Raw genomic sequence first — 24,575 nt, 5'->3', positions numbered from 1 at the left:
TGTAAACAGGTAACGCCGCAATATATACACACACACACATATACATATACGCTATTGGTTTCTTGGACTCCTGTGTAAATCACAAATTCTGAATGATTACTTTATCAAGTGCTGAAGATGATTGACATATAGAAGGTTAAGGATTTTCCTAACAGAAAAGAAGCAAATCCATACCATAAAGAAGGCTGAGCACCAAAGAACTGATGCTTTTGAACTGTGACTCTTGAGACTCCCTTGGACTGCAAGGAGATCAAACAAGTCAATCCTAAAGGAAATCAGTCCTGAATATTCATTGGAAGGACTGATGCTGAAGCTCCAATACTTTTCCACCTGACGTGAAGAGCCAACTTATTAGAAAAGACCCTGATGGTGGAAAAGATTGAAGGCAGGAAGAGAAGGACACAACAGAGGATGAGATGGTTGGATGGCATCACCAACTCAATGGACATGAGTTTGAGCAAGCTTTGGGAGATGGTGAAGGATAGGGATGCCTGCCATGATGCAGCCCACGGGGTTGCAAAGAGTCGGACACGACTGAACAGCGTATCTGTCTCTATCCGTCTGTCTATAACTAAGTGAATTGATATTTAATTTTCTGTTGCTGTCACTGATTCTTACTGCCTGGAGAAGGTAGCTATGTCAAATTCATTTAATATAATTAATAAGATGCTGATTTGTTGGAATTATGGTCAAAACTATGTTTAAATGAAAAAATGGGGTGACACTTTATAAATTTCCACCCAACTAATTCTTGTATTTTTTAATCTGTGTATTATAATGTTTATTTGATACATATAAGCTTAAATTTCAGATCAAGATAGAACTAATATACTTAGAGTTATCTAGGTGGTAACTTCTTTCATATTTGGCTCTCAGTAGGATGGTATTGGGCTTCCCAGATGACTCAGTGATAAAGAATCCGCCTGCCAGGCAGGAGACTTGGATTCCATCCCTGGGCCAGGAATATCCTCTGGAGAAGGAAATGACAACTCACTCCAGTACTCTTGCTTGGGAAATTAGGTGGACAGAGGACCATGGTGGGCTGTAGTCCAGTTCAGCTCAGTTCACTTGCTCAGTCATGTCTGACTCTTTGCTGTCCCGTGGACTGCAGCACACCAGGCCTCCCTGTCCATCACCAACTCCTGGAGTTTATTCAAACTCATGTCCATTGAGTCGGTGATGCCATCCAGCCATTTCATCCTCTATAGTCTCCTCCTCCCACCTTCAATCTTTCCCAGCATCAGGGTCTTTTCAAATGAGTCATTTCTAACCATCAGGTGGCCAAAGGATTAGAGTTTCAGCTTCAGCATCAGTCCCTCCAATGAATATTTAGAACTGATTTCCTTTAGGATGGACTCACTGGATCTCCTTGCTATCCAAGGGACTCTCAAGAGTCTTCTCCAACACCACAGTTCAAAAGCATCAATTCTTTGGTGCTCAGCTTTTTTTATGGTCCAACTCTCACATCCATACATGACTACTGGAAAAACCATAGCTTTGACTAGATGGACCTTTGTTGGCAAAGTAATGTCTCTGTTTTTTTAGTATTCTGTCTAGGTTGGTCATAGGTTTTCTTCCAAGGAGCAAGCATCTTTTAATTTCAAGACTGCAGTCACCATCTGCAGTGATTTTGGAGCCCCCCTCAAAATAAAGTCTCTCACTGTTTCCTCATCTATTTGCCATGAAGTGATGGGACTGGATGCCCTGATCTTAGTTTTCTGAAAGTTCAGTTTTGTTTTTTTTAATTGTATTGGTTTTGCCATATATCAACATGAATCTGCCACGGGTGTACACATGTTCCCCATCCTGAACCCCATCCCCCCCGCCACCTCCCTCCCTGTACCATCCCTCTGGTTCATCCCAGTGCACCAGCCCCAAGCATCCTGTATCCTGCATCAAACCTGGACTGGCAATTCATTTCTAATATGATATTATACATGTTTCAGTGCCATTCTCCCAAATCATCCCACCCTCTCCCTCTCCCACAGAGTCCAAAAGACTGTTCTATACATCTATGTCTCTTTTGTTCTCTCGCATACAGGGTTATCATTACCTGAAAGTTCAGTTTTAAGCCAACTTTTTCACTCTCTCCTTTCACTTTCATCAAGAGACTCTTTAGTTCTTCACTTTTTGCCATAAGGGTGGTGTCCTCTGCATATCTGAGGTTATTGATATTTCTCCTGGCAATCTTGATTCCAGATTGTGCTTCATCCAGCCCAGCATTTCTTATGATGTACTCTGCATGTAAATTAAATAAGCAGGGTGACAATATACAGCCTTGACGTACTCCTTTTTCTGTTTGGAACCAGTCTGTTGTTTCATGTCCAGTTCTAACTGTAGCTTCCTGACCTGCATACAGGTTTCTCAAGAGGCAGGTCAGGTGGTTTGGTATTCCCATCTCTTTCAGAGTTTTCCAGAGTTTGTTGTGGTCTTCACAATCAAAGGCTTTGACATAGTCAATAAAGCAGAAATACATGTTTTTCTGGAACTCTCTTGCTTTTTTGATGATGCAATTGATGTTGGCAATTTGATCTCTGGTTCCTCTTCTTTTCTAAATCCAGCTTGAACATCTGGAATTTCGCAGTTCACATACTGTTGAAGCCTGGCTTAGAGAATTTTGAGTATTACTTTACTAGTGTGTGAGATGAATGCAATTGTGTGGTAGTTTGGGCATTCTTTGGCATTGCCTTTCTTTAGGATTGGAATGAAAACTGATCTTTTCCAGTCCTGTGGCCACTGCTGAGTTTTCCAAATTTGCTGGCATATTGAGTGTGGCACTTTCACAACATCATCTTTCAGGATTTGAAATAGCTCAACTGGAATTCCATCACCTCCACTAGCTTTGTTTGTAGTGATGCTTCCTAAGACCCACTTGGCTTTGCATTCCAGGATGTCTGACTCTAGGTTGATGATCACACCATCGTGATTATCTGGGTCATAAAGATCTTTTTTGTATAGTTCTTCTGTGTATTCTTGCCACCTCTTCTTAATATCTTCTGCTTCTGTTAGGTCCATACCATTTCTGTCCTTTATCGAGCCCATCTTTGCATGAAATATTCTCTTTGTATCTCTAATTTTCTTGAAGAGATCTCTAGGCTGTCCCATTCTATTGTTTTCCTCTATTTCTTTGCATTGATTGCTGAGGAAGGCTTTCTTATCTCTCCTTGCTATTCTTTGGAACTCTACATTCAAGTGGCTATATCTTTCCTTTTCTCCTTTGCCTTTCACTTCTATTCACAGCTATTTGTAAGGCCTCCTCAGACAACCATTTTGCCTTTTTGCATTTCTTTTTCTTAGGGATGGTCTTGATCCCTGTCTCCTGTACAATGTCATGAACCTCTGTTCATATTTCTTCAGGCACTCTGTCTATGAGATCTAATCCCTTGAATCTATTTCTCACTTCCACTGGATAATCATAAGGGATTTGATTTAGGTCATACCTGAGTGGTCTAGTGGTTTTCCCTACTTTCTTCAACTTAAGTCTGAATTTGGCAATAAGGAATTCATGGTCTGTGCTACAGTCAGCTCCTGGTCTTGTTTTTGCTGCCTGTATAGAACTTCTCCATCTTTGGCTGTAAAGAATATAATCAATCTGGTTTTGGTATTGACCATCTGGTGATGTCCATGTGTAGAGTCTTCTCTTGTGTTGTTGGAAGAGAGTGTTTGCTATGATCAGTGCTTTCTCTTGGCAAAACTCTATTAGCCTTTGCCCTGCTTCATTCTGTACTCCAAGGCCAAATTTGCCCATTACTCCAGCTGTCTCAACTTCCTACTTTTGCATTCCAGTCCCCTGTGATGATAAAGACATCTCTTTTGGCTGTTAGTTCTAGATCGTCAGTCTTCATAGAACTGTTCAACTTCAGCTTCTTCATCATTACTGGTCGGGGCATAGACTTGGATTACTGTGATATTGAATGATTTGCCTTGGAAACAAATAGAGATCATTTTGTCGTTTTTGAGATTGCATCCAAGTACTGCATCCAACTCTTTTTTTTTTTTTTTTTTTTCTATGATAGCTACTCCATTTCCTCTAAGGGATTCCTGCCTACAGTAGTAGATATAATGGTCATCTGAGTTAAAGTCACCCATTCCAGTCCATTTTAGTTCACCGATTCCTAAAATGTCAGTGCTCACTCTTGCCATCTCCTGTTTCCTGTTGAGTCACAAAAGAGTCAGACACAACTTAGCAACTAAACAACAGGACGAAGTTACACCTAGATGTGCTTAGTCACTCAGTCATTTTCGACTCTTTGCGACCCCATGGGCTCTAGCCCGCCAGGTTCCTCTCTCCATGGGGATTCTCCAGGCAAGAATACTGGAGTGGGTTACCATGCCCTCTAGGTGTACCAAAAAATAATGGTACACCTAGATGGTCTGCCATTACTTTTCTCATGCTAGGTCCATGATTAAATAATTATAGTCAAAAGTTTCTTTCATCCATCCTGTTATCAGGAGATATACTGAAATGGAAATAATGACTTGGAAGAAATAGTCAACATCACTAATAATAGTACTCTATCCCCACTTTGAGTAACATTTTCCTTACTATATGAGAGCCACTGAATGTGATGATAAAGGAAAGGTTTCTCTAAATGTATCCAAATTTTCAGCATGTCCCTATGCTTTGCATATAGCCACAGAATGTTGGTCTTAGACTCTTGAGGACCACCACCTTTGAGTCCAAGCCTCTCCCTTACTCATGTTCTTGTCCATCCCCAACAGATTTTACTTACTTATCTGGAGTCTGATAAGTGGGTTAGTCATTTTTCGCTTCTACTGGTTCCTCTCTTGGATGGAGGGTAGGGCTCTGATCCTGAGTGTGGAGGGGTGGAGATAGAGGTGGCCTTCCCAGTGGTCCTCCTGTCGCAGGACAGCTGTCTAAAAGACAATCAGGCATTTTTCACTGCAGAGTTTAACCTCTAATTAGCACATTCCCTTGTCATTATTAGGCTAAAAGATTTTGTTTACTTCCTACTCTTCAGTTGTAATTTAGAGGCCTTTCTTCTATCACTTTGTGTTTTTACATAGTTGGGGTGGAGGGAAGAATGTATCCTGCCACACCTATGTGAAGCTCTTGCAGCCCGGTTAGACCTACCTACATTGAAGTTACTGCTTCCACAGAGTTGATGGACGGGAACAGGCTAAGGGTTTAAATAGTCACTTTTGGACATAATATATATGTTATGTTATCAATATTATTCATAGGGCCAACAGCTCAAATAAAGAAGTCTACAGGTCAGTGATGAGATATTAAAGAGAACGCACAGAAATGGTTTTAACCTAATACAGATATAGAGATTAAATTATAGTGATGGCAACAGCACTCCAGGGTTTATTCTCTCAGTGTCTGAGTCAGCTTCATACCCTCTACAGCTCCTTTCCTCCTCATGAGCTGGACCTAAGGCATTCCAAAAAATCCCTCCATCCTATGTCCCATCTGTGTCCACTCTTGTTTTAGAGGAGCTCCTAGCCTCCACCTCTAGCTCTGTCTTACCCACTCTTCAGATCCAGTGATTATTTCATTAGGCTTGATGTTTCAGACTTTCGCTCATTCCCACATTACTTGATTTGGGGACTCAGATACCAGTTTCTTCTTTTCCTGAACCCTGAACCCTTAGGTCAACCCTACTTACCACTACCTCCCCCACTACCACATGAAACACAAACTCTGAGAACCAGCCTAAACCAGAGCTTTGAGTCTCATCTTCTGTAAGCTTTAACCCCCAAACTCCATTTATCTGGAAATCCAGGTGTGGCAGACAATGTGCTTAGGGCTTCATAAAAACTAACAGAAAATCTGGCAAAAAACTGAATTTTGAAAATGTCTTCTAAAATCATCAAAACTGTAATTCCTTACCATAACTTTTAGTTTAATAGAATACTTTTTGCTTACTTTAGTGAAGTTGCTCAATCGTGTTTGACTCTTTGAAATCCCATGGACTGTGGCTTAGCAGGCTCCTCCATCCGTGGAATTTTCCAGGCAAAAGTACTGGAGTGGGTTGCCATTTCCTTCTCCAGGGGGATCTTCGGGTCCCAGGGATTGAACCCAGGTCTCCCGCATTGCAGGCAGATGCTTTACCGTCTGAGCCACCAGGGAAGCCCTTTGTTTACTTTATCTACCATTTATCTATCTCTCCATCCCTCTAAGCTTTGGAATACTAGATCCAGAGTTGGATACAGTTGGAAATCTGTAATTTTCACATTAAATAAGGAAGTGTTCAACAACTGATAGTAGATGCTATTCTCAAGGAAGGCACTAGGTGGAGCATGTGAATTTAAAGGAAATTTTAAGTTGACAGTTCAGTTCAGTTCAGTTGTTCAGTTGTGTCCAACTCTTTGTGACCCCATGGACTGCAGCACTCCAGGCTTCCCTGTCCATTGCCAACTCCTAGAGTTGACTCAAACTCATGTCCATTGAGTCGGTGATGCCATCCAGCCATCTCATCCTCTATAGTCTCCTCCTCCCACCTTCAATCTTTTCCAGCATCAGGGTCTTTTCAAATGAGTCAGTTCTATGCTTCAGGTGGCCAAAGGACTGGAGTTTCAGCTTCAGCATCAGTCCTTCCAATGAATATCCAGGATTGATTTCCTTTAGGATGGACTGGTTGGATATCCTTGCAGTGCAAGGGACTCTCAAGAGTCTTCTCCAACACCACAGTTCAAAAGCTCAGCTTTCTTTATAGTCCAACTCTCACATCCATACATGACTACTGGAAAAACCATAGCTTCGACTAGACAGACCTTTGTTGGCAAAGTAATGTCTCTGCTTTTTAGTATGCTGTCTAGGTTGGTCATAGGTTTTCTTCCAAGGAGCAAGCATCTTTTAATTTCATGGCTGCAGTCACCATCTGCAGTCATTTTGGAGCCCCCCAAAATAGTCTGTCTCTGTTTCCACTGTTTTCCCATCTGTTTGCCATGAAGTGATGGGACCGGATGCCATGATCTTCGTTTTCTGAATGTTGAGTTTTAAGCCAACTTTTTCACTCTCATCTTTCACTTTCATCAAGAGGCTCTTTAGTTTTCTTTGTTTTCTGCCATATGGGTGGTGTCATCTGTTAACCAGTGACAACAAATTATTTAACTCAAGAAAACTGTAAAAAAAATTAAACCAAGTTTATTTTGAATAATTTTAACTAAAAATGCATAAATATAAAACTGTGTAACACTTTGAATAAATAAGTAATCTAGGATAATGTCAATTTTAAAATATAAAAATTGGAGTAAATAATTTTTTCTCTTTATTCTCTCCAAACCTTTCCTGTATCCAAAGCAGGAAAATGAAGCAGGTAGCAGTTTCAGAGGAACACTAGTTGAGGAAGATAGAGATAGGGCTGGCATATGTTTTCCCCCCTGGTTGAGAAAATGAACTGGCCTTTATCAGAGTGGAAATACCTTGCATCTACATCAACTTCTAGATTGCTAGTTTCAATGTTGGGAGCAAATAATTCTAGGGAAGTTAATTGCTTATACACATGAGAAAAGGTCATACATTGCTAATGACAGCAGGTTAAATCTTTTAAAAGGTTTTTGTTGTTTATAAAATATTACTGGAGATTTTATGAGAATCAAGCTCATATTTGCAGATAGCATCTGCGTAATTCCTGGAGGTTAAATCTGTGAGACAGATAGATTGGCGTATAGATTAACTCTACGAGTTCAGAAGATAATAGTTTCAGTCCTTCAATATTGCGTTGTACATGTTCATAGCTAAAGTCAGGACTTTGTAGTAGAGTTTATTTATTTGTGATACTGCAACTGAGGTTTGTCAGTGCTTCCATTATTAGTTGGTTATAAAAATGCCACACAGTGTGAAGACTGATATCCCTGTATGCAGATCAGGCTGACTTCAAGTTCAGGTCAGGAGTTACAGGAAGAAAAAAAATTCTTAGGAAACTTGGCATTTTATTCAATGATATTTTGAATTCTGATTCCCTCAATCAGCCTGTTACCATGTACCTCTCAGAATACCACGCACTGTGTCCAACATATTTACTTGCATTCAGTACGGGGAGAGAATGGAGAGTCCTTATTCTGGAATCAGGGCTGACTTTCTTTGTTATTAAATTCCTGACTTTCTTTGTTAAAAGATGCTTGAAATAAACTCTAACATAACCTATTTCATATGATTGCAAGCTATAAATTTAGGAAGGAGGTAAACTAGCTGAATTTAATATGATGAGAATTTAATCAGTTTACTAAAAATATGTTACAGTATTTGGTTTTATGATGAACTTTAAGGGAAAAAACTGATTGGGTTTAATGTGAAGAGGATTTGGCCAGAAATATGGGCCTTCTTGCTTTTTTACTTAGCAAAGTCGCTAGATAGAAGCAGCTCTGAGTTACTATAAAAAGCTGTTTTCCAAACTAATTTTTCTTTCATATCACTAATGTGATAGAATAGAGATGAATAAACTGTTCTGTTTAATAACAATTTTTAAATGCTTAGGTTATAAATTTGATTTTATTAAGTAAAATTAAGTTTCATCCACTTTGGAGCTTTATATGAATTAGCAGCAAAATTGGTTCTAATACTAGAGATGACTAATACCATGCTTAAAATATTCCTTCTTCAAATCTATCAATAATAGGGATCAGGAAGTAACTTTTAATTTAATAGGCAGGAAGTTTTTAAATGCCTGGGGAACAACAGCCCCTGGAGAAAATCTCACAAATAAATGCAAGGGGATGCAGATAAAGATAACTGAGTGCTCTTTTGTTTATAATAGTAAAAAGCTGGAATCAGCCTAAATGCTGATCAATATAAGACTGGGTAGAGAAATTGGTCCATATTTATATGATGTAATATTCAGTTCAGTCACTCACTCGTGTCCAACTCTTTTCGACCCCATGAATTGCAGCACGCCAGGCCTCGGAGATGGCAATGGCACCCCACTCTAGTACTCTTGCCTGGCAAATCCCATGGATGGAGGAGCCTGGTGGGCTGCCATACGTGGGGTCGCGAAGAGTGGGACACGACTGAGCGACTTCACTTTCACATTTCACTTTTATGCATTGGGGAAGGAATTGCTCCAGTGTTCTTGCCTGAAGAATCCCAGGGACAGGGGAGCCTGGTGGGCTGCCATCTATGGGGTCGCACAGAGTCGGACACGACTGAAGTGACTTAGCAGCAACAGCAGCAGCAGGCCTCCCTGTCCATCACCAACTCCCGGAGTTCACCCAAACTCATGTCCATCGAGTTGGTGATGCCATCCAGCCATCTCATCCTCTGTCATCCCCTTCTCCTCCTGCCCCTAATCCCTCCCAGCATCAGAGTCTTTTCCAGTGAGTCAACTCTTCGTATGAGGTGGCCAAAGTATTGGAGTTTCAGCTTTAGCATCAGTCCTTCCAAAGAACACCCAGGACTGATCTCCTTTAAAATGGATTGGTTGGATCTCCTTGCAGTCCAAGGGACTCTCAAGAGTCTTCTCCAACACCACAGTTCAAAAGCATCAATTCTTTGGTGCTCAGCTTTCTTCACAGTCCAACTCTCACATCCATACATGACCACTGGAGAAACCATAGCCTTGACTAGAAGGACCTTTTTAGGTTTTCATTTTCTAAAGATAAAGTATAAATACACAATCACTACATTTCAGTAGTATTTAATGTATATGAAGAAATGGTAAATATAAGGCCCTGAATAAGATATTACATATGGAAGACAGTAACCTGAGAATTCAGTTTGCAAATCTCAAATGGAAAGAGAATCACAATAGTTAAAAAAAAAACAAATAGTACTTTCTGTAAGAAAGGTAGTATTAATATTTTACTTTCAGTACCAAAAATCATTGGGTTCATAGTTACCCAGTGATTAAAGTGATACTTGGTCACTCACTCTCTCTCTCTCTCTCTCCCCATTGTTTCTTGTGTCTCTCTGTCTCTATGTATGTGTGTCTGTCTATCCCTGTTACCTTTTATACCCACTATCATCACAGTTCTCTCTCGCTCTCTTTTTCTCTAGATGTATATAGAGGGAGGTGAGGGGTATCATGATATTGAATGGAAAAAAGGGAAAATTGAAGAATGAAACCAACAGTATGATATCATTTTTATAATTAAACATATAAAGTCTCTGTTGTTCATAAGTAAATATCAGTATATGACCAGTATTTTAAAATAGACAAGAAGAATACCCACCAAATACTGGTCATTCAGGAAAGGGGATGCACTAAATATGCCAGCAAATTTGGAAAACTCAGCAGTGGCCACAGGACTGGAAAAGGTCAGTTTTCACTCCAATCCTAAAGAAAGGCAATGCCAAAGAATGCCCAAACTACTGCACAATTGCATTCATCTCACACGCTAGTAAAGTAATGCTCAAAATTCTCTAAGCCAGGCTTCAACAGTATGTGAACTGCAAACTTCCAGATGTTCAAGCTGGATTTAGAAAAGGCAGAGGAACCAGAGATCAAATTGCCAACATCCTCTGGATCATTGAAAAAGCAAGAGAGTTCCAGAAAAATATATACTTCTGCTTTATTGACTATGCCAAAGCCCTTGACTGTGTGGATCACAACAAACTGTGGAAAATTCTTAGAGATGGAAATACCAGACCACCTGATCTACCTCCTGAGAAAGCGGTATGGAGGTCAAGAAGCAACAGTTAGAACTGGACATGGAATAACAGACTGGTTCCAAATCAGGAAAGGAGTATGTCAGGGCTGTAGATTGTCACCCTGCTTATTTAACTTATATGCAGAGTACATCATGAGAAATGCTGGGCTAGATGAAGCGCAAGCTGGAATCAAGATTGCTGGGAAAAATATCAATAACCTCAGATACGCAGATGACACGACCCTTCTGGCAGAAAGCGAAGAAGAACTAGAGAGTCTCTTGATGAAAGTGAAAGACAAGAATGAAAAAGTTGGCTTAAAACTGAACATTCAGAAAACTAAGATCATGGCATCTGGTCCCATCACTTCATGGCAAATAGATGAGGAAACAGTGGAACAGTGAGAGACTTTATTTTTGGGGGCTCCAAAATCACTGCAGATGGTGACTGCAGTCTTGAAATTAAAAGATGCTTGCTCCTTAGAAGAAAAGCTATGACCAACCTAGACAGCATACTAAAAAGCAGAGACATTTCTTTGCCAACAAAGGTCTGTCTAGTCAAAGCTATGGTTTTTCCAGTAGTCATGTATGGATGTGAGAGTTGGACTGTAAAGAAAGCTGAGCACCGAAGAACTGATGCTTTTGAACTGTGGTGTTGGAGAAGACTCTTGAGAGTCCCTTGCACTGCAAGGAGATCCAACCAGTCCATCCTAAAGGAAATCAGTCCTGAGTATTCATGGGAAGGACTGATGCTGAAGCTGAAACTCCAATCCTTTGGCCACCTGAAGCATAGAACTGACTCATTTGAAAAGACCCTGATGCTGGGAAAGATTGAAGGCGGGAGGAGGAGACTACAGAGGATAAGATGGTTGGATGGCGTCACTGACTCAATGGACATGATTTTGAATAAACTCCAGGAGTTGGTGATGGACGGAGAGGCCTGGTATGCTGCAGTCCATGGGGTCGCAAAGAGTCAGACACGACTGAGTGACTGAACTGAACTGAGGAAAGTGGAGTGGGTCACAGAGGGATTTAAAACAAACAAAATATGAGTGTTTCTTTATCATTGGTGTTTGCTATGTTATTCTCTAAAGTTTTCTGTAGCTTTAAAAATTCCCCAGAAAACGGGGAGTGGTGCTGGTAGAAGCAAGAGGGAACCTCAAGGGAAGTACCTTAACGAGAATTATGTGTCTGATGCTGAATAGAAAATAATGTGAGGAAGTACTGTGGTTGGCATTTAAGAAAAGCAGATATGAGTATTATATGGGCCCATTTGGCAGTGCTCCTCACAGCAGCGGAAGGCTTGGATGCTGGAGCACCTCTTTCCCCTGGAATTTCTGCAGTGATGAGAGAGGGCTGGGGGCCTGGACTAGGCTTGCTCTTCCTGTCCCTTCTCTGAAGTCTCTGAACGTGTTGTGTGATGAGACAGTGGCTGAATTGTTCTTGTGGCCTAGTTTCTGATATATTTTTTACTGCCTTAGTACTAATATTCTCTGGATAAACTCTAGGCATGAAAGGATGCACACCAAAAGACCCTATCATGTGGAAGATGCTGAAAAATACTGCCTTGAGGATGACTTGGTCAATATGGAGGTCCTGGATGAGGTACTAAATATTTAATAGGCAGTTTTCACCAAGGACTTTTGTTTCACACGACTGGTCTGATCTTTCAGTTGTAGACCATGGTCTCCTAAGGTCACTTGAGACTTTGTTTGTATAGCCCTGGGGTGAAACTCAAGGATGTTTGGCTGCTGTGACTATGATCCCGTGTTGTGCTGTGTTCATTATAGTCCCGTAAATGTCCTAAATGATGAAGAGAAAAGGATTTGGAGTTTTCCCGTGAAGGCTTTTATATTGCAGGCTTAAAAGTTGTTTTTATATCAGCTGAAATTATTTTCTGTTTATAGAACAGTGCAATTTAACCCTTAAACTAAAACAGTTGTTTGTTCTTCGTAAAGAAGAGCTTCACTTAGGGAAATAGTGCAGCTAATATAGCTTGAATTCCAAATTTGAAAATTGTGATAATCCCCATTTAAAATATGCATGTTTAATAGAGCTGTTAATTGCATTGGACCTGCTTCTGCTGTTTCTAACTCTGGGGACCCTTAAATGCAATGTATGAATCACTAAAGTGTGATATAAAAGTGTTCAATTCTACATTCCCACCACATAAATTTTTTAGTGTAATGCTTTGAAAAATGAAGTTACAGTTTATCTGTACTTTATTAATAGGAATGGCCTATTAAATTGAATTCTGAATAGAACATTTGGATGGAGTCAAACAGTTTTTTCATAGTAACAAAACTCTTGTCGGATATGTCAGTGCTTTATAGCAAGCCCTAAATGGGCTGAATTCTTCTAATTAGTATATTCCTAATTTTTTCTTCTTTCAAGGCAAATATCTGCATTTAGGATCATTAGGGTCCTAATCAATAAGGTATGATTTAAATGGACTATTTTAATAGTCTTTTGGAGAAAATTATTCTTGTAAGAATACACTTGTTGTTATTTTTAATATCTCTCCCTTGACTAGAAATAATGTTCACTCTCAGTACTATTTATCCTCTTCTTAGGATACAATTATTCATCAGCTGCAGAAGCGTTATGTGGACTTACTTATTTACACATATGTTGGAGATATCTTAATTGCCTTAAACCCCTTCCAGAATCTAAGCATATACTCTCCACAGGTAAGGAATATTTTTGAGCATGTGGCTCCTTAACAGGAAATTTGAAATCTCAAGGAAAAATGAAAAGGGAGAAAAAGTGAGAAAAAATACCATGGGTGGACATACCCCAAACTGAAAATAACAGCGCAACAAAGTTCGTACATTTTGGGGGTGACTTTTAAGTTAAGAGGTGACGATAACAGCTAACATTCAGTTAGTGTTTACTGTATACCAGGCATTGGGTTGCCTTGGATATTTCTCATGACCCTGCATGACGGGTACTATTAGTAAGCCTATTTGTCAGATGAGGAGACTTCACACAGTGAAGTTAGTGTCCTTGAACAAGCTATGGAGCCTGGGATTTGAAGTCAGGCCTGTAGACTCCAGAGACTCTGCTCTACAGCCTCTCTGATGCCACAATTCCCCCTGAAAAGTGACACAGCCTCGGTTTTATGGGCAAAGGGTATTGGAACATTAGAAGAGTTCTTTAAATTAATGTTTTTCAGTTTTCCAGACTGTATCATGGAGTGAAACGTGCCTCAAATCCCCCCCACATATTTGCATCAGCAGATGCTGCTTACCAGTGCATGGTTACTTTCAGCAAAGACCAGGTAAGAACTTAACTGTCCTTCCCCACCAAGTCCCACAGTAGGATGTTTTCTGTTCTCCTTTGCAGCTCTTGAGTTTTCCTAAAAACTTGCCATTCTGGTTGCTGATACTGACTCAAGGAAATAGGCAATGAAATAGTAGCTCAGTGGGACAGGAATAGTGACAAGCTAGAGGAACTAATGTAGAAACCCTTTTCAAGAAATGTGAGACATCCTCCTCAAATACACTCATTTTCCCTGGTAAAATATAATAGAGGAAGGTGAAATTCACTCAGTCATGTCCAACTCTTTGCCACCCCATGGACTATAGAGTCCATGGGATTATCTAGGCTAGAATACTGGAATAGGTAGCCTTTCCCTTCTCCAGGGGATCTTCCCAACCCAAGAATCGAACCCAGGTGTCCCACATTGCAGGCAGACTCTTTGCCAGCAGAGCCACAAGGGAAGCCTAAGAATACTGGAGTGGGTAGCCTATGCCTTCTCCAGCAGATCTTCCTGACCCAGATATTGAACTGGGGTCTCCTGCATTGCAGGCATGTTCTTTTCCAACTGAGCTAATCAGGGAATCCCTAAAATATAATAAGATAATTCTAATATGAGAACATAGAGCTAACACAAAACTGATGACATGGTAATGACTGTAATAAAAACAAGATGGAGAATGACAGAAATTAAGTTCTTTCCTAGGAAGGGTTCAGAAAGTTCATGGTCCAGTCCTTGTTGTACGAAATACTGCACACAGGCTGATAATGGTCATGTACCCACTGTTTAGCTGCTAAGAAATTGTGATGAATTGGGGAAAAACTGCACAAATCTTAAACTCAATGCTCTTAACACAAAGCTCGCCCATAAATTTTAACTGTCTGGACCTCCAGTTCACAGTGGTGGCATATCCAACCTTTGGCCCTTCCTTTACTTGTAATATTTTTTCCCTTGTGTGTTTATTCTGTTATAGAAACAGTCTAATTTCATGAGAAATTTTTATGAGAGAAGCACAATGTATATATTTCCTGAGACCTGTGAAGTCCAGTTTTGGATTTGTTGAGAAATACTTGAAATTTTAATAGTGCAGTTTATAAAATGGAATACATGGATTAAATATGGGTTAAAACTTGGCTTCTCCAAATTATTACCTTTCCCAGAGATTTGTGAAATGTCCACAGAATTCATAGACAGGAGTAAATGAAGGGAGATATATACGTTTTTCAAGTTACAAAGTTATCCCACTGTGTTATCTTTTTTCTGACACCAAATGTTGTGTCTCTACCAACACTAGCAAATTCTGCAATTCCCTGATGCCAACCAGATGTCTAACAATTCAGTTCCATTCAGTTCTGATGCTAGCTATCCAGATTTAGCACAGACCTCACAAGTTCGGGGCTCAGTCCACAAGACCACCTGTACTTCAATGCCAGTTGTGAATGGGGTGCCTAGGATACCCACTCTTCTGCCTGGCTGACTACAGATTTAGGGATTCCCACAATCCCCCCGAGGTTTGATAATTCATGAGAATGACTCACAGAACTCAGAAAAATACTTGTGTTTACTGGGTTTTTATAAAGGACACAACTCAGAAACAGCCAAACGGAAGAGATGCTGAGGGCAAGATATAGAGGAGAAAATGGTGCAAAGGTTCTAGGCATTTTCTAGGCCCAGGCCCCTCCCAGGCCTGCAACATATTCACGCTGGAAGCTCTCTGAATCTTGTTGTTCAAGAGTTTTTATGACTCAATCAGTCTCTAGCCCCTTTCCCCTCCCCAGAAGTTGGAATGGTAAGGCTGAAAGTTCCCTCCCCCTACATCTTTTTTGGTGATCAGCCCCCATCCTGAAGCTGTCCTGGGCTCCGCCTTGAACCACTTGGTTAGCAGTTATATTTGCTTGAAAGGGACTTGTTTGTGAATATCAAAGAATGCTCCACCACTTCTATCATTCAGGACATTCCAAAAGTTTGGGCGCTCAGAGTCAAGAACCAGAGGCAAATACCCAATATATGTTTTTTATTATACCACACCCCCTAATCTCCTTTATACATAAAGAGCTCCTAGAAAACACTGATAGAAAGACCAATAATACTAAAAAAAGAAGGCAAAGGATATAGACTGGACACAAAAAAGGAAAATATGAGTGACATTAAACTTATGAAAAGATGCCCAATCTCACTCGTAATAAAAGTGCAAATTAAAACTCTACCGAGATACAGTGTTTTGCCTATCAGAATAGCAGAAATCCAACATACCCAGTTGGTGATGCTGCAGGAGAATAGGCACTTTCATACAGTCCTTAGGAAAGCAATTTGGTATTATCTATTAAACTTATGAATGTGTTTACCTTTTGGTCCAACAACCCCATTTCTGGGAATTTATTCTACAAATGAACCTGCATAAATATAATGAACATAGGAAAAAACTCAAGTATCCATTCTGACTGGTTAAATAGACTATGGTACATCTGTACAGAGGAGCCATAAATGACTAAAAAGGTTAAAGAAGCTCTCAATGCACTGAAATGGAAAGATTCCTAAGATGTATTGCTCAGGGAAGAGTTAAGGTGAACAGTGGTGGATGTTACATGAAAATCATAGCTGAACACACAGGATGTCTACTGTGCTGTGAATTCTTCACCAACACTTCATTTTCTGTATCAGTGCATTGTCATCAGTGGAGAAAGTGGCTCTGGGAAGACAGAAAGTGCCCACCTGATCGTTCAGCATTTGACTTTCTTGGGAAAGGTAATGATGACCTGCTTTCTGTACTGTGGCTTGAAGTCCCTTCAGAGTAACTGCATATTTCTAAAATGATGGAAATACTGGATTTTATTAGGGGGTACATGGAAACATTCCATCTTTATTATGCTCGCCTCCTGATTGCTAGGCCTTGTAAGATGTCAGCACGTCCTCCTCCTTTCATGTAGTGAAGAAAATAATGCCAGCATGAATTTACTAGATTTGGCAATTAACTTTTCTTGTTCTCAGTATAATACAAACAGCCATTAAGTAGTAAAAGTGGTTAAACACTAGGAGCAGGATCGGGGAGTCACTAAGGTGATTAAAGGACTGGAAAGTAGAAATCTTTGAGCAAAAGTTGAGGGAAATAGAAATTTTTAGCTTGGTGAAATGGACATTGAAGATATGGCTGTAAAAATAGCCTAGCAATTACTTATAAGCAGTGTATTATAAGACTAAGAACAAATTTAAGTATTTTTTACAGAGGAGGTTTATTGAATATTATGATGAATAACTGAGAAAAGTGATGGAATCTATTTAAAATTCTTTCTAAACTCTAGGCTTTCATCTGTCAAGGATTTTAAGAGAAGCGTGGCTGGTCATAAAAACTGACCTAACCTAGCCTTATCTGATACTTACGCACCTGGGGAGATGCTTATCTGAGAAAACAGTGCTGGTGGTTGATGCTAATTTCCCAAATGGAGTTTTTCCCCAAAAGATAAATGTGATTTTTATTTACTGGGAGGGGTGTGTGGCAGCTCTACTGGAGTAAGTTTCTGGAGACTCCACTGGACTGTTCTCTGTTTGGCACAGGCAGATAATCAGACCTTGAGAGAAAAAATTCTGCAAGTCAACTCTCTGGTGGAAGCCTTTGGAAATGCATGCACTGCCATCAATGACAATTCCAGCCGTTTCGGAAAATATCTGGAAATGATGTTTACACCAACTGGAGCTGTGATGGGAGCAAGAATCTCTGAATATCTCCTTGAAAAATCCAGAGTTATAAAACAGGCGGTGTAGGTGCCCTATTTTCTCACTCTGGTTTTATGCTGCAGTGTAGACAGGAGGCTTTGGGAATTTTTATGGCTACATTCCGTTCTTTGTTCTTAGTATCCCTGCCCCCATTCCTACCCTCAGCCTCCCCGAAGGCAAGGAACTATTTAAGGAAAGGATAAATGGTGATTTCTAACCTAAAAGACGTTTACAAGCACAGTAGAAAGGGCTGGATGGGATTACTTTGGGATAGGTATGCCCATTCCCTGGATTTGGTTATACCAGGTAGAATTTAACAATATGCACTTACTTTTATAAATTACTAGTTCCCTTAAAATTGAGCTTGTCTATTAAAAAAAAAAAGAACACTGAGAATATTCTACATGTTAAGTTTCCCCTAGTTTGAGAGAGGGAAAAGTTATTTTGTTTTAAGAAAAGCAGTATAGGAACTTGCCTGGCGGTCTGGTGGTTAGGATTCTGGCTCTCACTGCTGAGGGTTCAGTCCCTGGTTGGGGAACTGAGATCCCACAAGCTGCATGGTGCAGCAAAAAAAAAAAAAAAAAAAGGCAGCATAGCAGCCGTGGTCAATAGCATGGACTGCTCTTGGTTCAAGGCTGTCTCTGACATTTACTGTGTGACCTTGGGTATGTCACTGATAGCTTATGGAGAACGATGTCAGATTCATGATCTCTAAAGAAGATTTAGCCTTCATAGCTCAGTCGGTGAGGAATCTGCCTGCAGTGCAGGAGACCCTGGTTCGATTCCTGGGTTGGGAAGATCTGCTGGAGAAGGGATAAGCTACCCACTCCAATATTCTCAGGCTTCCCTTGTGGCTCAGCTGGTAAAGAATCTGCCCGCAATGCAGGAGACCTGGGTTTCATCCCTGGGTTGGGAAGATCTCCTGGAGAAGGGAAAGGCTACCCACTCCAGTATTCTGGCCTGGAGAATTCCAGGGACTATACAGTATATGGGGTCGCAAAGAGTCAGACATGACTTTAAGTCAGACAGACATTAAGCCCAGACATCGTTAGCTCTGGGCTTAAAGAAAGTTAGTCTTAAAGATTGTTGTCATAATAACTCAGAGTTTAAGAAAAAATGTCTTATGCGATTAAGACAAAGCAATACAGAGAAAAGGTTTATCCCTTTCTCCTCCTCGAGGGCCCCTGACTCCTTGTCAAGCTACCTAGGAATTAACGCTCTCATCACCTAACCTCTCTGAGCCTCATCTGTGAAATGAAGGTGCTCCTAGAGCCTACCTCATGAGTTTGCCATGAAAATTAGTGAGTTTGTTTATGTAAAAGAACTTTTAAAAGTGCCTGGGTTGGTGCATGTTATCAGAGAGTTAGCCTCTCTTCCTATTATTATTACTGTTAGAGGACGTCAGACTTCCTCAGGAACATGGCTCCATTTACGCCTTTACTGTCTATTGAATTCTTGCTGCACGCTAGTGTTGTGCTCTCTGTTGGGGTTGCAAGAGTAAACAAAGTAGACAAAGTCCTAGTATTCTTGGAGCTTGGAGTGGATCAGGGATGAGAGAGGGACAGGCGCAGGAAGGGTCACAGGCATGAAGCAAAAATAAATAAATAAGCTTAATGCATAACAATTGTGGTAGGTACCAGGAAGCAATGTAAGGCACTCTGAAAGTAAAACAGGTGAAAGGGTAATAGCCTAGCCTAGGAGGAGAGGGTTTCCTGTGTGAGAGACATTTAATCTGAGCCCTGAGGATCACTAGAAGTCAGCCAAAGAGATGGGGTGGGGACAGGAGTGGAGGGGCGGGGGAAGAGAGGAGCAAAGACAAGACTGAGGCCGGATCATGCAGGGCTTTGAAGCCGGGTTGAGGAACCTTATTCTAAAGACAATTCTTCTGAACCTTATCCTAAAGATAAAAAGAAGCCATTTAACGTTTTAAAGCAGGGGAGTCACAAAACCCAGCTTGGGTTTTGTTATGATGAGATGATGGCTCTGGCTTCAGTGGAGCAAATGGATTGGAGAAGATGCAAGAAGTACTATTACACTGGGACCGCTAGGAGGCTGTTTTCAGATCAAGCTGAGAGAGACTGTTAGCCTGAACTGAGATGGTAGCAGTGGCGATGGGGAAGCAAGGGAGCCGATGAATCTGAGAGAGGCTATGCAAGTGGAACCCACAGGACTTGTTTTAGGTTCAGAACCCCAGCATCTTCTTTTATCAGATGCATGCAGTTCCTTCACAAAATAGGGACTGACTTGAAAATTAAACAAATGCACGAAAGGATAGGATCAGTCATTTTTAGCTTCCCTGTGGTGTCTTGATTAATTTTTATGAGGTGCCCTGCTTCTTTCTTTCTAAATTAGGGTTATTTTAAAGTTTAGGAAACTACCTCTGACAATGGAAATTGTAGTTTTCTGTGTTCAAATGTAAAGTGGTCTTTTACAAGGAAAATGTAAGGAGGGTTCTAATCACAGCTCTGTCACTTATTAATAGAACTATCCTTATAGCTTACTTTCCTCATATGCAAAAAAAGACATAATAAAGCCAACCTCTTGTGGCTCAGATGGTTAAGAATCCACCTTCAATACAGGAAACCCAGGTTCAATCTCTGGGTGTGGAAGATCCCCTGGAGAAGGGAATGGCTACCCACCCCAGTATTCTTGTCTGGAAAATTCCATAGACAGAGGAGCCTGGTGGGCTACAGCCCATGGGGTTGCAAAGAGTCAGACATGACTGAGCAGCTAATACTTTCACTTTCAAAGCCAAATATAGAATAACTGGTACCTAATAACCCATAACTTATTATTGCTGTTAATTTTAGTCAATATGATAGCACTGGTGGGTAAAATAGACTGAAGACATTGGATGAGAAGGAGTTGGGATTTGTGTAAGTCCTGCTCATCTGATCTTTTGGTTCTGCTCTCCTCTGGAGTGTAGTAGGATTCTCTCACCAAGTCCTCCTAATTGGTCTCCTTGCACCCATCTTAACTTCTTACAATCTAGTCTCACATTTACAGTTTAAAACACTTCAAAGAATTCTATTTGCATAATCAACAAAATCTTCATTATAGTCTGATAAGGCCTGTGTGGGCTGGCCCTGCCCACCTGTCCACCGGCTTCTCAACCAGCAGACTTTTGGTCCCTACATGGATATCATGCTCAGAGCCTTTGTGTACGTGCTCCTCTGTCTCCTTGAAATGCTTTCGCTCTTCTCCCTGTAGCTCCTTCCACTCCTTTCTCACACTTTAAAGTTTGATTTTCGTGTTATTTCCTTTGAGAGTCCTTCCCTTCACTGGGCACAAGTGACCCTCATCCGCGAATGTTGTTTGTCTCAGCCCTTTGATTGTTTCTTTCAAAGTCCTTATCCCCAGTTTTCATACTGATTCATCTCTGCCCATCACTAGAAGGAAGCTCCAGAGAGCAGGAATCCTCTGTCCCATATCCCGGGCATCTGGTGCAGTGCCTGCCATACTCGGCACTCAGTAAGTTTATTAGTTGAGTGAACAAATAGGGGTGAGGAACGGCTGGTAGAGATAAGAATGTACCAGGGGAGCTTAGACAGAATAATCAAGTAGAGGAAGGCCAGAATATTCAGGATAATATCCAGGAGAAACTGAAGAAAAGTGTGGGGCCAATGTCACAGACAGGGACAAGGAGTAGAAGGAAGATAAGATTTCTTTCCACAGAGCTACGTTGGCCAAGGTGAGGATTTGTGAAAATCCTAGGGCATCAACAGAAGAGACTGACCTCCAAAGGAAAGTAAGGATAGAGAGAAGGACTTTTCAAACTATCTTTGTTGAAAGACTAGGTTTATTTTTTAATAGTTCATGATAAATTGTGATTTTATTTTTGTAAAATATAATTGAAGTGTATTACCAGAAAAATCATCATACTCTCAGATATCATAGAAATACCACTTACTATAAAATGTCTGGACACAGACTTTCCAGTTTCTTGTCTTATCATAAGCTGACTGCAGTCCACAGACCACAGAGACCACAGTCCAGCAGCACCCACCCTGGCCAGAGTGGCCTAAAAACAGGTACATTCCACGAGACTGGGTAGATGATGCATGCCATTTTTGGACTGTATTTGAAAGAATACAAGTTTGAGACAGTGGAAACCTTAGTTCTGGGACCAGTGCCCTTCCCTAACTTGCTGAACTACTAGTGAGCTGCTGCTTGTCTTGGGCTTCAGTAAAGTAGGGAGTTGGGGTGATCTTTGTAAGTTGGATATCACTGTCTCTGATGCAACATGGGCTTCAAACAAGATGTGTGTCACAGATGCACAGTTATTTGGTCTGGAATAGAAAGATCTCTAAACGTAAGTAACCTGAGCTGTTACCCCCTATAAATGTTCCATTCTCTAAAACCTTCTGTATAAACATAAATGTGTGACACTGTGGAAATTGCCGTCCTAATCCTCTCCCCATTACTATTCTGTATTTGGGATGTAACATATTGTACTGTGTGCTCAGCGGTGTCTGACTCTTTGCAACCCTATGGACTATAGCCTTCAAAGCTCCTCCATCTGTGGGATTTTCCAGGCAAGAATACTGGAGTATTCTGCCATTTCCTTCTACAGGAATGTAGCATATTAATTGCCTATGAATGCAAATTGGCTACAGAATAATATTTTGCATAGAAGGGAAAAGCCATCAAGTAGAGAAGCCCAGGATATGTTATTAACAATGTCCCATCCCTACTTTTTTCCAGAGGGGAGAAAAATTTTCACATATTTTATTATATTTATGCTGGTCTTTATCACCAAAAGAAACTTTCTGAGTTCCGACTTCCTGAGGAAAAGCCTCCTAGGTAAGTTTCAGGGGTTTTAGTTGTTAATTTGTAATGAATATATAATTAGCAATTGACAAAACTTGGAAATGGAGCCATTCTCCTAACTAGACACACAGTCTCTTTAGCCAAAATGCCCACATGAGATGGCAGGAACTTTATTTCCCTTTGCATTTTCTAGAAAGCTTGAAAACTCAATTGCAGGCATTTTACTTAGCCATGCACACCATTATTTCATCACAGTATTAGACTGTAAGGAACTGCTCTTGCAAAGAACAGCCCAATGATACCCTGGTATTTGGGATGCCATTTGCCAAGTCAGTACTCATTCTGTGTGGTCATACTCCATGTAGGTACATAGCTGATGAAACTGGAAGGGTGATGCATGACATAACTTCCAAGGAGTCTTACAGAAGACAGTTTGAAGCAATTCAGCATTGCTTCAGGATTATAGGATTCACTGACAAGGTAAGTGATTGCCAGGACAAAAAGAAACTCAAGTGTTCATATTCTTGGGTCAATGAGAATGAAGACCTGAAAGTTCCAACTTGGGGCAGTACCCATGCTTTTCAAATGCCATGCTGGTCATGTTATAAGGTTTTGCTACTTAAAAGTGTGACCCAAGGACCAGAGACATTGTCATCACCTAAGAGCTTGTTAGAAATGCAGATCGTCAGGCCTAACCAAGGACAGCTAACTCAAAATCTGCATTTTAGTAAGATCTGAGGGGAACATTAAAGTAGAAGTACTAAAAATAAAAATTAAAGAATGATATAGAAGTACTTTTGTAAATGCCAAATACCTGTGAATTGTTACCTCTGTCATCAATTCACTCCAGCTTTGATAACAAACACCAAAACAACACTGCCCTTTTCTGAGCTGGGGTTGTTCCAAACACTGGAGTGAATTGTCTAATAGGAGTATAAGAATATGGAGGTTACCCCCAAGCCACAGGAAGATATTTGTGTAAATAGTTGCTTGTGCCTCAGACAAATTAAACCTTTTCAACTTTCTTGCAGTCACTTTCTTCTCCATGGTGCAGAATTGCAATTATTAGCTATAGTTCTAAGTATTATATTGCCTTTATCATACTAGATACAGGCTGTCTCTATTAAATATATACTGGGGGTGACAGAAAATATTTATTACCCTAGGCTCAAATAATACTCTGTGATACATTTGTGTCATAGTTTCTGGGCTTTTTGCCATCAAATTTGTAAAATATACAGATTCTTTTGCCTTTCCAACAAAGGAGGTGAATGATTAGGAGATAGGTGAAAATGTTTAAATCTTCAGGGATTAGATTACAAGACACTTGAGTTAGCTTGGGACAGCCAATCTGGATAAAAGATTGCTTTTGTAATCCAAGGAGTTTGGCCAGCCCTTTCCTCCCCAGCTTGGTTGATTTTAGTTATAATAATACATTTCTTCTTTCCAGCTAGCTGTTAAATTTTTCTGTCAGCCTCCCACAGACTTTAAACTGACAGTGGAAAATCCCAAAGGTCAGATACAAATAGAAATATATTTCCCTTGGCTTCTTAGAGGAGAGCGATTAAACAGGTTCCCATATTATTAAAGGACCTTTATGGTTGTTAATTTATAGAGCTGGTTGTTATCAAAGATGCGTCACCAGAAGAGTCAAAACTTGGCAGTAGAGCCATTTAAAGTCACCTGGCTCATGCTGAAGTGTTAAGGGCATACTTTCTTTAAAGGGCACAGGAACAATAGAGAGGTCAGTCGTAGGGTTCATAGTATTTTGCTTCTAAAAGTACAACAATGGTTGTAGAATACTGTAGAAAGATTGATGCCAATTCTAAAGGAAAGGCTATTATATCAGCCCTGTCCTAATGGTATAAATAATAATAAAACAGATGATGTTTTAAGATAAGAAAATTAAAAACAAAAGAAACTAAATATGCTAAGTATATATCCTTGAAGTAAGCTATCCCAAATTCCTATGGGAGTAAAGTCTAGTAGAAATGGATGAATGATTGCATGAACAGCTATGAAAATACAGAAACAAAAGGTAGTAAATGTTTTTAGTTTATGTCTGGTCTGAACTGTTAAATGAATAATCAGACTGTGATTATATGTATGTGTGTGTGTATTCATTATGTTCCATGTTAATTCATGCTGGAAATAAACACAGTTTATGTCAGCAGTCCTGGAAATGGAAGGAAGGGGCTGGATCTTTCTTATCCTGATTTCTTTTGTTGTATCTTTGTCTGTATCTCTACAGACAACCTATTTTTGCTGAATTAACTCAGTTTGC

General features: G+C 40.3%; 1 protein-coding gene across 2 annotated transcripts in view; it reads left to right on the top strand.

Annotated features, from left to right (window-relative positions):
- Nucleotides 1-24,575, top strand: part of MYO3B (myosin IIIB) — a 447,193-nt gene that overhangs the window by 185,038 nt on the left and 237,580 nt on the right. For both annotated transcript variants that reach the window (XM_042242706.2, XM_060409776.1), the window contains exons 10-16: nucleotides 12,060-12,156; nucleotides 13,125-13,241; nucleotides 13,727-13,831; nucleotides 16,472-16,555; nucleotides 17,363-17,565; nucleotides 22,226-22,324; nucleotides 22,657-22,771. In XM_042242706.2, coding sequence (XP_042098640.2) covers nucleotides 12,060-12,156; nucleotides 13,125-13,241; nucleotides 13,727-13,831; nucleotides 16,472-16,555; nucleotides 17,363-17,565; nucleotides 22,226-22,324; nucleotides 22,657-22,771 — 820 coding nt within the window. The remainder of the gene's footprint in view (nucleotides 1-12,059; nucleotides 12,157-13,124; nucleotides 13,242-13,726; nucleotides 13,832-16,471; nucleotides 16,556-17,362; nucleotides 17,566-22,225; nucleotides 22,325-22,656; nucleotides 22,772-24,575) is intronic.

The sequence above is a fragment of the Ovis aries genome, chromosome 2, assembly GCF_016772045.2.
Source record: "Ovis aries strain OAR_USU_Benz2616 breed Rambouillet chromosome 2, ARS-UI_Ramb_v3.0, whole genome shotgun sequence".
Taxonomy (NCBI): Eukaryota; Metazoa; Chordata; class Mammalia; order Artiodactyla; family Bovidae; genus Ovis; species Ovis aries.
The sequence above is the reverse complement of the archived record's forward strand: the minus strand, read 5'-3'. Positions and strand labels throughout refer to the sequence as shown.